Raw genomic sequence first — 12477 nt, 5'->3', positions numbered from 1 at the left:
TTATGCAGCAGATGAAATTGAATGTTTATTCATTTGGTGACAAGTTGAATGGTGGCTCTGACATGCGGCGGTTAAAAATACTTCACATCAGGTACATTACTTTACAAGAGCTTATAACCACGGCTAATTCCCAACTCCATTCACTTCATCCGGCTTATGTGCACAATGCCCTTAAGACCACCTAAAGCGGGTGACAAAGAAACAGCAGAGCAGCATCCCTCAGCAGCACGCGCCAGGTGATAGCACAAACACAACTGTCAGCGCATAATGCTTTTATCACGCCACCATCTTGGCACTCGGCCTGAAGCTCCCAGATACTGCTTATCAGGATCAACTATTGACATTTGTCTGTGCGCTGATGTCTTGAATAAGCAATGGCACGAGCGACGGCCTCTAAGGAGTGTGTGTGTGTGTGTGTGTGTGTGTGTGTTGTTTGAATAGCGGGAACATCAGAACAGAGTTGAGCGGCGGTTCATTCTGGTCCGAGAGTGTTTTGAATTTGTACTGCAGTTCCCATTTCAAACACTAGGGGGTCAGAGACACATATTGCTCCTTTCAGTGTGGTCGGTGGAGGTCAAGGCGAGGTGGAAAGGAAAAGACTTATGTCGACTCACTGGACAGACATGAAACTTTAGAGGAAATATAAAGCCTCTTAGACTTTTCTCCAAGGAACAGCAGGTCTTAAAAAGCACCTGTTGGCGAGTTTTCATCAGGACGGAAAGAGAAGCTATTTCACTGTCCCATGAAGACGTCACGCTATCAAACATGTGCGACCAACTATGTTAGTTTTAGCGTCTGTCTTGGAAGTGTTTTGCTGCAGCTGTAGAACCCAGGGTGCTATCAAAATGTTTTTCTTCCCAAAGTCACCCCCATGATTTGCCGATTAAACGCATCTGTGTTTTCAATGAGAATCCATGGTGGGGTGGGGGGGGGACATAAAAGGGCTGTTTTATAAGTGCACTGTAGAATGTGATATTCCTGAGTGAAACAATGTGCACGTAATGGCTGAATCATAAAGACGTGGCTGTGTTACCGTTAACCGTCTGAGCGGCTGCATATTGTATAATAAGAACACAGCAGCAGGGCAGATCAAGCCAAAACGGAAATAACCCCTGATAATTCCTCTCTCGGTTGTATCATCATGCCAGCCCGGTCCTGGTCCAGTTTGGCCTTGTTTGATGGGCTTCAGCGCCGGAGCCAAGAACTGGCCTTTTATTCAGCTCCATCAGCCTGAGTTTGAATCAGCGCAGCTTGGAGCCCATTCAAAGCTTCCAATGTCTACAATTCTCTCATGGAACGGCGCTTTTGTCCCGCGCTGAGCCCTGGAGTCGGTCTCAAAGCCTCACACTCTGCCCCTGCGCTCCCTCATGAGTCGTTTGTTTTTGTCATGCAGGTAAAAACAAAACACTGCAAGAAGCCGCTGAGTTCTCCCCGAGGCTCACGTAGCGCGGCCGAGCTGGAATAATCACCGCTCAGATGAGTTCGGCTCGCCAAACGTCATCATTACTTGCACTGTGTCTCGTATAACTGTTCAATTTGACAAGATGTAACGCCCTGAGTGTCCTGTTGCTGTTTGGGGGATAACGACGTGCCCGCCCACATCTATAAATCACAGTTTATTCTTGTTTCATTACAGATAACAATCCACCGTCTACAAAATCCAAGGAAGACAGCGAGGAGAGCAGCAGAGGTAGGCCTGTTTGTGACACTGAGCACAACACCTCGCCTCAACTGACGCCAAAGCACTGAGCGCTCCCCCTGCTGACTGGCTGCAGTATAGGTCACATTGACAGTGTATTAAAATGGACGGTGCTTATCCGTCTCCTTCCACAAAATGAGTTGAAGCCAAAGTACTCAGAAGAGAACAGGCTGGTTGAATCAGACTTTGTCAAAACCCCTCAGCTGGGGGCGCAGGTGGCCTAGAGGTGAGGTCACGCCCCATGTCAGTTCCCCCCCCCCCAAATAAAGGTAACTTCCATCTCGACTTCCCTCGAGTCCACACCAGAACAGGTTCTTTCGTTTTTCTGGGGCAAACACTCACGTTGATGGAAAGTTCGTTAACTGTATCGATATTTTTCCGTTACGTTTTCCTCCTATTCTCTAATCATTATTATTATTATTATTATTATTATTATTATTTATTTTTTTATCCAGTTAAGACGCATTTTACATTCTCAGACAATCCTCAATACTAAATTGGTGTAGAGTTGAACTTTTGCGACTGTGGTTGGATTTCACCACTGCAGCACCCGTCAGTGGATATTTTAGGCTAATTTTTGACGATCAGTTCATGCCATATTATTATTATTATCTGTAGCCAACATGTCTGTTGTCTCTTTAACGCTGGCACCGTCTGCATCAATCCACTGATTGAGAGGAGAGGAAGTCAAACAAACTCCGGTGTTGGCAATCAGCTAAATTTGTTATTTTAAACATCTGTATCACTGTTTGCTCTGATTTTCACAATCGCTGCATCTCACAGTTTGGCTCAGCTCGAGGTGGTGTAGCCACGTCGTCCTCACAGTCTAATGATGTGCATGCATGTGTGTTTGTTTTGTATCTAATTCGATTAATATTGACTGCATGTTTGGTTCCAGCAGAGGAAACATTGACCATCGATGTGTGTTAGCGTAAGAATTTGTGTTTGTGTGGACAAAGTAATGGAGTGTGTACTCGGTCAGTAATCTCCTGCTCTCCGTTGCCAAGCTTCCTCTTCGGGGAAATGAATACAAGATGAAGCCGGCTCTTTTTTATAAGAATGTTTTCTTAGACGCAAACTTGTTTAAGAAGCCATTATCTGGCTGTTCTGTGCTTCCAGCCCCTTCGGATGTGTAATATTGAAACAGTTATAGGCTTCTCCGATACGATGGACCATAGATAATTAGATTCTTGCGCTGGAGGGCGTTAGCAGGCAATTAAAATCGTACACCATCCATTTGTCTTCGAGCCTTTAAGGTTGCTGGGAATTTCTGAAGATAGCAGGCCGGGTTGTTGTCTTCGAGGAGTCGGTTCCTCTCTGTGAACGTGAGCGGCCGGAGGAGTTAGCACAAACACTTCAAGGGCGTCGATGTATGTTCTGCGCCTTTAAACGCGGCACAATAAGTCGTTTCTTCCCCGTCTATTCGGCATACCTTCTTTTTTATAATCCGCAGCAGTAATTCAATATGATTCACAAATTCAATCAGCAGCATTAGGAGGGCATAAGTATTCTGTAATAATCTTTATAAATCCTAATTTATCAGGCCCGGCAGCTTAATAGTAACTAATCCATGCACAAAAGGCCTTGGCACAGCTTTCCAGCATGGGAACACTCAGTCCTTGAGACAACCTCTCTTGCAGAAAGGGAAAGAAATGATTTTGTGCCGCCTGCACTGTAAAGGTTAGGTCTGGTTCGATGTAGCACATAGCGAGGATTAATCATAGGAAACACTCAGATGTCAGGATAGCAGCGTGCGGAGGAAATGCGAGCGGCACAAACAACCTGTCAGCGACACCAGACGTGGCGTTACGAGATGAGTCAAGAAGCACCTCTCTGTGCACCTGTGTGAGATCTTCCCTCCACAATAGCTCGCTTTATTTCAGCCTCCTGTCTATACTGCCAGCAAAGCAGGTCACCTATTTGCTGGAGTCAATATGTGGAGCACTTTTTTAGAATAAATTACACTCAGCTGCAGCAGAGTTAGTGGAGTGCGTCTGTCAATATGGCCCCAGTGTGATCCATCACATCCATCACACTCCTCGGGGGACTCACTCAGCCTCAGTCCATGGCTCAGGCATGACGGGCTTTTAGCTACACGACTGATGAAGACAAAACATTAAGGCTTTCATCACTTTCCGTGAGAATGCGCCCGTTAGTGGACCGAGTGTAATTATCAAACCCCAATAAGAAACGGTTTCTTTAACAGTGTTTCGAGAAAAATGCTCATTTTGAAAAAAAAAAGAGAAAAGCAAAGAACTGACACAAACGTTCACGTCACGTCAGCCTGACCAGGACGTCCCGGCGACCAGCCTTCCTTTGAATAGACGTTTTATCACGCAGTGTGTAAAGTCCGCCACCAGGGGGCTCTCAGTCAAAACAATTGTGAAAAGGTGACGTCAAGGCTGGAAGGGAAATCACGGGAGTGATTCTCTCTGGACTCCCTGCCCCGATCAGAAGATCGACCATAGTCGAGACGACCGGGCTAAACTGCTCATCATGGCGGCCACCTCGACAAGACACGACCTGCTACAACTCTCAAACGAAGGATTTTGAATGGATGAAAAGACGTTGAAAGACGCTGTTTTATTTGTCCCAAATAAAAAACATCATCGTCTCAACAACAAAATACAGCACGGGCTTTGTCTTAAACCGTCTCCTTGGTCCATCAGTACTCGACTGTTTCGACTTATTTTATCTCTTTCTGCTTCTCAAATCTCCACACGCCTTTTATTTGCTTTACTTATGTTCCTTTCAAAGCTTTCCTCGTCTCATAAATTCCTCCTCAGTGTCCTCCTTCTGTAAACCTTTTTAACGTTAAAGCGTAAACCGAATTTCATTCTAATTACTTTTATTTAAAGACCGACGCAACAGGGGAGTTGTTTGGATTTGATGAGCAGCGATTCTTCAAAAGAAGCCACCACACGGTCCCTCATCAAGTACAAATAACCCTGAAGTGTGTTTGCAAAAAGGGGGTCACAGATTAACAGTGTGTGTGTGTGTGTGTGTGTGTGTGTGTGTGTGTGAGCGATGCTGTGATGTAATCCACATGAAACAGAAGCACAGTATGCTGGATGCTGCGAGCTACAGAAAGAAAAAGAGACAGAGCGGGGACTAAAGGGGGGGGCAGGGGGGGGCAGAGGTCCGGGGCGGAGAGCGACCTCTTTAAAGCACACCTGACGAAGCGTCCGCTCAGTGGTTGCTATTTGATATTGAGGGTGGTTTTAGTGAGATTAGTGGATGTCGCAGTGCCTCGCTGGCCTCTTTGAGTTTTCCAAGAAGAAAGGTGCAGAGAAGAGGGCGCTGAGCGGACGGACACGCAGATTAAAAAGCTCATGTGTGGACAGACTGTAAGCCTCTCCATGTGACGCCCTCTTTCACACCGCGGCACCCCGTCCGGCTTCGCTCTCAGACACACCAGCACTTTGCTTGCACACACACATCTGACATGCAGAAAGTCTTTGAATGATAGCCGTCGGTTGTTTTTTTTCTTTTACACATCTCATGAATTTTTTAATTCCCCCCCCCCCCTTTCTTTTTTCTCCTCTTCAGTCCGTTGCCCCTGTTGGCTTTAATGGAAGCGATAGGAGACGGCGTTTGGGGGAGGAGATAGAGTATATCTCGGGTTCACTCCTGACGGAGAGATTCTGCTTTTACTTTCTCTGAAATATCATCCGCACTCGATGTTTACTGAAGGGTCATGCTTTTATGACACGCAGAGAAAGGTTGCATATCAGCATCTAAATTCTTCATGTCCTTGAGATACTGTACCCCTGCTTTGAATCTGCTGTTGACATAAATAAATCAGTGGAGTGTTTGTGAACACGACGATGCCCCTCATTCAACACGAGTGCAGACAAGTGCCTAAAATTGCCTTTTAGTCGCCGTCTCTCTGAGAGTGGAATCTATGGGAATATTGACACTAAAAGTCTTTCAGTGTGAAGTATGACAGGCCCTGATTCTCAGTGAAGACACTTTAGTACAGTGAGCATCACAGGTGAACGCTGTAACAATGCTGCCACCTGCTGTTCGGAGGACATGACTGATGCTCTCCCTCGCACAGACAGAGCTCTAATTGCACTTAACTTGCAGCCATTGTAAATCAAATCTGCCCTACAAAGACTCGATCGTTGTCTAGTTTTTTTTGTGTCTTATTGTTTCCTGCAATGTGTCCTTTAGCACAAATTGAATACAGCTGCGTTCGATAAGCCAAACACGAATGATGGACATCCAGCCCTTTATCACATCTGATGTATTGTTGTTTGGGATCGGATGCAACTGTCGTGCATGATTTTAAAATGCAGAGCGAAGGTTAAAGATGACCTTATAGCTGCGGAGGCATTCATCCTGAACCTGCTTCTTCCCTGTTGAAGGGTCCTTTCAGCCCCCCTGTCCACGTCTCCATCTCACAATGCCAGTCATGATTAATAGAAAGGATTGCCATCTTCTGTGTGTCACCAGCGTTCTGCGTGATGGACAGGGCCACTCGACACAAACAAGCTGCACTGGTAGAGCTGGCCTTTTCCCCGTTTAATAGAGGATGGCATTTTTATTGTTGTGGGTGCAGGGCAAAATTGCATAGATATGAAAAAATGGTTTCTCTCCACAGCTTGTTAAAAAAGCAATTATAGAAGCTGCACAATAGCCATTGTGGAGCATGTTCTCTTATTGGTGTCACGGCTTTCATTTAGTCAATTTGTCCCAAATGTCATTGGTTTATGGTGTGTGTCTGTGTGCGTACGAGGATGTGTGAGAGCCAGACACCGGGGTGAGGAGGGGGGGGGGCTAATAGATACAGTATAATGTCGGGATTAAAGGTGTTTTTTATGTCACCACTCCAATCTATCTTTTGTGCTTATTGAAAGAGGTGGGCTTGTACTGGACAGTCGGGCTGATTAGGTTGGTTAGCGAGCGTCTCAAGCTACCAAACTGTCACATTATATGATCAGAAAGCAAATTCCTCGCGGACGATTTTTGTGTGAAATATGCAGAAAAAAGCATCTCATGTCTTCCATCATCTCAGGCCTTTTACAGGCTGTGACAGAGAGCCTCCGACGTGCTTCCTTTGTTCTCACAGTTTGCATCCAAACTGGAGTCATATTTTTACTCGCTGTGGGGCTGAGCGTGGCGTTACTGGGTGCAAACACACACACACCGTCTCCGTCGCCTTACGATGGTGAATCAGGGACGGGATGACCAGTAAGGAGCCCGGTGGACCAGCTGTCTGACAGAGCAGCTAGCCCCGCTAGTGTCTTATCAGGCTGATTTGGGCTGGGAATATTATCTATGTATGACACATGAATCCAATCAATCAGTGACTTTGTCTTTGCGAGAGGCTGACAAAGCAAACACGCTAACTTTTATATTTTCTACTCAAAACAAGTCTCTAAAGTTTCATTAGCCGCTGCAGGCGTCGATCTCTTAACGAGAAACAGAAACTCCTTCAAAGCCCTCGATGTAACGACATATTGTGAAAGTCAGACAGAAAGTTTCCCCTTATACATTTCAGTTGCCACTTCAAACAAGATGAATCCTTCGCCCTGAGATGCAGCGTTGTGTGATCATTAGTGTGACTGTTGGCTGTTTTCTGGGAAATGAATGACTGACATTATTCCGTGCATTGTTGCCTGATGATTGCTTTCCTCCTCTTGCAGGTAAAGAGGAGGCAGGTGAGGAGGACGAGGATAAAAACGGTAATGTAGCTCTACGGACCATTAACACATGTTGGAGCCCCTCGGCTCTACCACTGCCTCTTGATGTCATTTGTCATCAAAAATTGAATTTCATACTCGCTCCAAATTCTGTCTTGCCATCCCATGTGCCATCGCTGTGACAAAAAAAAAAAAAGTTCTCTTATCACACACACTTTGAACAAAGAAATCCCTCAATTATGCATGGCTTCAGAAGTGACATCCTTTTTCCCCTTCTTTTTTCTGTCACTTAATTTATGCATGTCTTTGTGGTTCCATCGCTCTCACACTGCGGTACAAAGACAAAGCTCCACAAAGCGTTGGACTGAATAGGCTGTTTGAGGTGGTATCGAAAAACCAAATCATTTTCCCACCAGGCACCAGCAGCACTAAACTAGATTGTTTTCCTCTCTCTCTTGTGTCCCTCTTCTGTTTCTAGATGCTGCGGGAAATGAAGATGTGGAGATGGAGAGTCAAAAGCCAGGTATAGCAGAGCTACAAGTCAAGGCTCCAGCATGCGTTCGGCTGTGATTGCGTGTTATTGAGAGTGTGCAGAGACTCCGAGAGAAGGAAGGAGCACACATTGATCTGACTCTTATCTCTGCAGGAGATAGGAATAGTACGAAGTGACCCGTGTGTGCAGCTCATTTCTCTGCTTTTCACTCGATCTCGGACTCTGATTAAAAATCTAACTTGATCAGTCCCGTTAGCAGCAGAGACATTACTCGTACACAATGCTCTAAATCTTCCTCGGCACAGGCTGGGGGAGCACACCCCGAGACCCTGGTGTGTTTTGTTGTACTGACAGCAACAGTCTTAAGTGAATTAAGTGTGTGAGTGTGATTGTGTGTGTGCGTGTTACAAAGGGGCAACCATTAACTTTGAGCTAGCAAAATTTCTTTCTCCAAATACGTTCGACGCTGCTGCTGCTGCTGCTCTATAATTAAGATTCTGCATTTGCATACTGGCAGCGAGCAGCGCCGCGCCTCTCTTCTGTTTTGTTTTATTCAAATCCCATCCCATTGACTGAGATTTGACAGATAGAGCCCCTCTGAACATGAATTTTGTAGATATTCTATGCAGGAGTTATGGTAAAGCAAGCCCTGGGACTCTGTCCAAGACCTGAGATTTTGTAATTACTTTCTCAAGAGACACAAACAAAGAGGCAGGAGCAAAGAGGGGCGAGGATATACAGTTTGAAACAACACCCGCAGGCCAATTCAGCAGCATTGCATCATTCTTGTCAGTGTGTGTGTAGGTGTGTGTGTGTGTGTGTGTGTGTGTGTGTGTGCTTGTTTATTGCAGGTGGAATCTTCCAACCACAAATCAATATGTTGCTCAATTATGTAGCTTTGGTTAGTTTGTAAAATAAAGCTCTGGGAAAAACTTCTTCTTTCTTCCGGCCCCTGCTACTGCCCTGTCGTGTGCTAATGTGTTAGCATGCTAATGCTAGCGCTCTTTGGTTAGCTGGTTAGCTTCATGTAAACTGACACAGAATGATCTAAAAACACTTCATCCAAATAATCAGCGAGTATGTTCTTCTTCTTCTTGACTAAAACAGCTTTTATACACAAGGGGAGGAGCCATGTAAACACAGCTCTGACAACAACACAGCCAGCAGGACTCCAGCTTCTCCCTCACTGGAGACAGTCAGGACTCACACACACACACACACACACACACAGGACACACTGGAGTTCTGATTTATTTATGTGTAGCTTGTCTGCCTTGAAAACAATGCCTGAAAAATGCCTTCAAAACATGCTTCTTCTTTTTATTTATTTGTGGCTGCAGATGATATCACAGACATCCCGGATCCCAATCAAGGAAAGGATAATGATGACAAAGAGAAGCGGGACAAAGAGGAAGATGCAGGGATCGACAGCGATAACAAAAAAGACGAAGACGAGGAAAAAGACGCCGACAGCCCGAAAGAGAAAGATGAAAATGAAGACAAAGGTTTGAAGACGAGCCTGCATGTTTGCTTTTATCCTTTCACATCACAAACTCTGAGGTGTACGAGCTGTCAGTCACAAATAATAACACCAGATTGAAAAAGCTCCAGGTGATCGTCTAATTTCCTGATTGTTTTTTTATCACCGTATGAAGCAAAATATCCACAGGGCAGTGAGGCAGACTGATGTGAAACTGTCACTTTAATGCATGACACCCTGAAGTCTGGCACGATGACAACAGAACAACATGGAGACATGTTGACTGTGGTCTGAGATGACACGGCTGGAAGATTGAACACTGACGAACGCACAACAAGGGTGTTCCACTCTTTGTGTTTCTCCCTGACAGCGTCTGAAGCGATGCAAATTTATATCCGGGCACAGAAGAAGCACAACAACATTCAGATTGTGTTCAGGATAACAGATTGGACCCAGAGTCGTCCATCACTGGAGCCTCACAGTCACACTGCATGTCCGCACGTAACGACCTGAAACACGCGCTGAGCTGACTCTCAGACATGGCGGCTCGAGCTTCTTCATGCAGACGTGTGTTTTGTGAAGAGACTCGTGTCGTGTCAGTGTGTCACACACATCACAGCTTTGTTTCCTCCTGCAGAGGAGGAGCCGCCCGCTGCCAAGACAGACGACGACCACACAGCAAAGTCCAGCGTGGAGATGGAAGGTGAGATCTGATTAGCTCGGATTTGATTTGATCTGATTGAGAGTCTCACTGGCTGACTCTCCATCAATGTGATTTCCTCCTCCAGTCACCTGCGTTTCTGTCCTTTTTGTATTGAATTAGCGTCTGCGACGTTGTTGTTGTTGTCGTTTGCTGTGTGTAGGACGAGTGTTCGTCAGCATCAGTCTCAGCCTGTCTCAGATCTACTGTGTCAGTTGTGATTGAGCAGGAAGTGCGGGGCATGGAGGAAGCCTCGGGAGGCGTAGAGCGTGCATGTGGAGGCCTGAGAATATTACATTGTGTTGTCACGGGAAGCTAGCACAAGCTATCTCTGTGTTTGCTAACCTGCCTGTCCAACAGGAAGCAGAACATCTCCAAAGTCAAATCGCTCCTAAATTCACCTGCTGCGCTGTCATTGGCTGGAGGCCGACGACATTTTGACAGCGAAATTATTGTGTTTTTGTCTTTCTCTCCAGTCGACGATGTGGGATTATCTGTCTTTATTTCTCCCTCCCTCCAACATGTTCGCTGATTACAGTTTCCTCTGGAGGGTTAGATTTGTGAACCTCATTCAGCCCCCCCCCCACACCCTCACTCACCTCCATTCCACTTTCTCTTTGACTGACATTCAATTAATTTAGGGTTAGAGCGAACCTTCCAGATAGATCTATCCCAGATCGCCGTCTCCATCGGAATACATCCCACTAACAGCACAGGCCTGCCATGGCTGGAAAGCTTCACCGGGCCTGTTGATTGTCTCTCTCTCTCTCTCTCTCTCTCTCTCTCTCTCTCTCGCTCGCTCGAGCCTGACACTGTGTGTCTGTCACTGTCCAGGGTTAGCTCAGGATGTGTGCTGTGTGTTGTGGCGCTGTCAGCCTGTAAACAGTGGTGTCACTCCTGATTGCAGGCAGATTGAATTTTGTGCAGAGAAGCTGAGAAGCCTCGGACTGAGTGCAGAACTGTCTGGACTGTTGAGTCTCATGCAGGCCGACGCGGCCCAGCTCAGCCCGGCGTCCGGTAAACAGGCGTTTACAAGACAAGACCAAACGATCCCTGAGCCCGTACCGCTTATTAAAAATAACAACTGTCATCAGGTTCAACCTGCTGCTGTGAAAGGAGTAATAAAACAGGAATGAGTAATAAAAAAAAAAAAATTGAGAACAACTGAATATGAGGTTTCATCCACCTACTCACAAGTCAGAGTGTCTGTGGAGGTCTTTCACACCAGCCTACTTCCTGTCTTTTATTCATCATTATTATGCATTTATAATTCTGATTGTTTTTTAATCATTTCAATATTTTATGTTACTTTTTTTTTTATTTATTTTTTACACAGTATAAAATCATATTTGCAGGTAATTTGTCATATTGGACCCGTGTGAAGACCGGCGCACGTTCACCCGCTTTGACGCTACAGAATCCACATTTGTTTTTGAACGCTCGCCGCCTCACCGCGTGACGTCTGTGAACATCGTCCTCCTCGCAGGAGGCTTCTCTGACTAACAGCATAAAGAACAGGTCGCACTCTCGATCTCAGCGATCCCACATCGCACGCCGTGTTATTGTCAGACACCTCGCCGCCTTCGCCGCAGCATCTTTCAGACTCACATCTCAAACCCACGTGCTCCCACACGCCAGCCACGTCTGCTGACACCCCGCTGTTCTCACGTCGCTCGCTGTTGCACATATGGAAGTGTGTTTCACGGCAGAACCTCTCAGTCCTCGGCTCAGTCACACTAAATAAGACGACACCTCTGTGTTTTATTCATTATCATTACAGCTTGTTATTGTAATTATTTATTCAGTCTACACACATAAGAGAAGTCTGGATACTGCTGATGTCTTATCACTTCACTTCACCTAATTATGCCATCTGTTGTTTACATTATGAGTCTGTTCGTATTAATATGCAGTTATGGCGAAGAGTTGGCTCCCTCAGAGACTTCACTTTAACTTCATATGAAAGACAACCGAGAGCTTTACACAGACTTTACATCCATCCGCTTTTCCCGTTCAGGCAGGCGGGGGGGGGAGCGCCAATCTCAGGTGGGTTCATCCTGGACTGGTCGCCAGCCAATCACAGGGCGGTTATGTACAACCAGCAACACTCACCGCCACAAGCCTCGTCCATACTGTGTACGTCGGCGTGCATTTTGACTTTTCATGCACAAACTGAAAACAAACCTTTTAGAAAGATTCCTTCCATGGCGAAGGTTTCCAGGAAGCGTTTCTGTGTCGACGGGGAGACCAGAGTAGACTGTCCTGTCAGACGGGGATTCAAACCAGGAACCTCCTCGCTGTGAGGGGACACAGCTAACCGCTGCACATCTCAGAGACTTAACGATAAATATGAAATTCTGGGGATTTGATTCAGCTCTTATCTATACAGAGTGGAGATGTGTGCGGAGGTGGGCAGAGGAGAGATTTTATATTTTCAATCAGGCAGTGCGCTCCACT

General features: G+C 46.0%; 1 protein-coding gene across 1 annotated transcript in view; it reads left to right on the top strand.

Annotated features, from left to right (window-relative positions):
* The window catches only part of LOC306835992 (uncharacterized protein), a 242486-nt gene that overhangs the window by 213335 nt on the left and 16674 nt on the right, over positions 1–12477 (top strand). Inside the window, exons 7-11 of the mRNA XM_079362844.1 lie at positions 1637–1690; positions 7351–7389; positions 7826–7870; positions 9181–9345; positions 9958–10023. Coding sequence (XP_079218970.1) covers positions 1637–1690; positions 7351–7389; positions 7826–7870; positions 9181–9345; positions 9958–10023 — 369 coding nt within the window. The remainder of the gene's footprint in view (positions 1–1636; positions 1691–7350; positions 7390–7825; positions 7871–9180; positions 9346–9957; positions 10024–12477) is intronic.

The sequence above is a fragment of the Symphodus melops genome (assembly GCF_947650265.1).
Source record: "Symphodus melops genome assembly, chromosome: 15".
NCBI classification, from domain to species: domain Eukaryota; kingdom Metazoa; phylum Chordata; class Actinopteri; order Labriformes; family Labridae; genus Symphodus; species Symphodus melops.
Note: the sequence above shows the minus strand (reverse complement) of the source record. Positions and strands in the feature narration are given on the sequence as shown.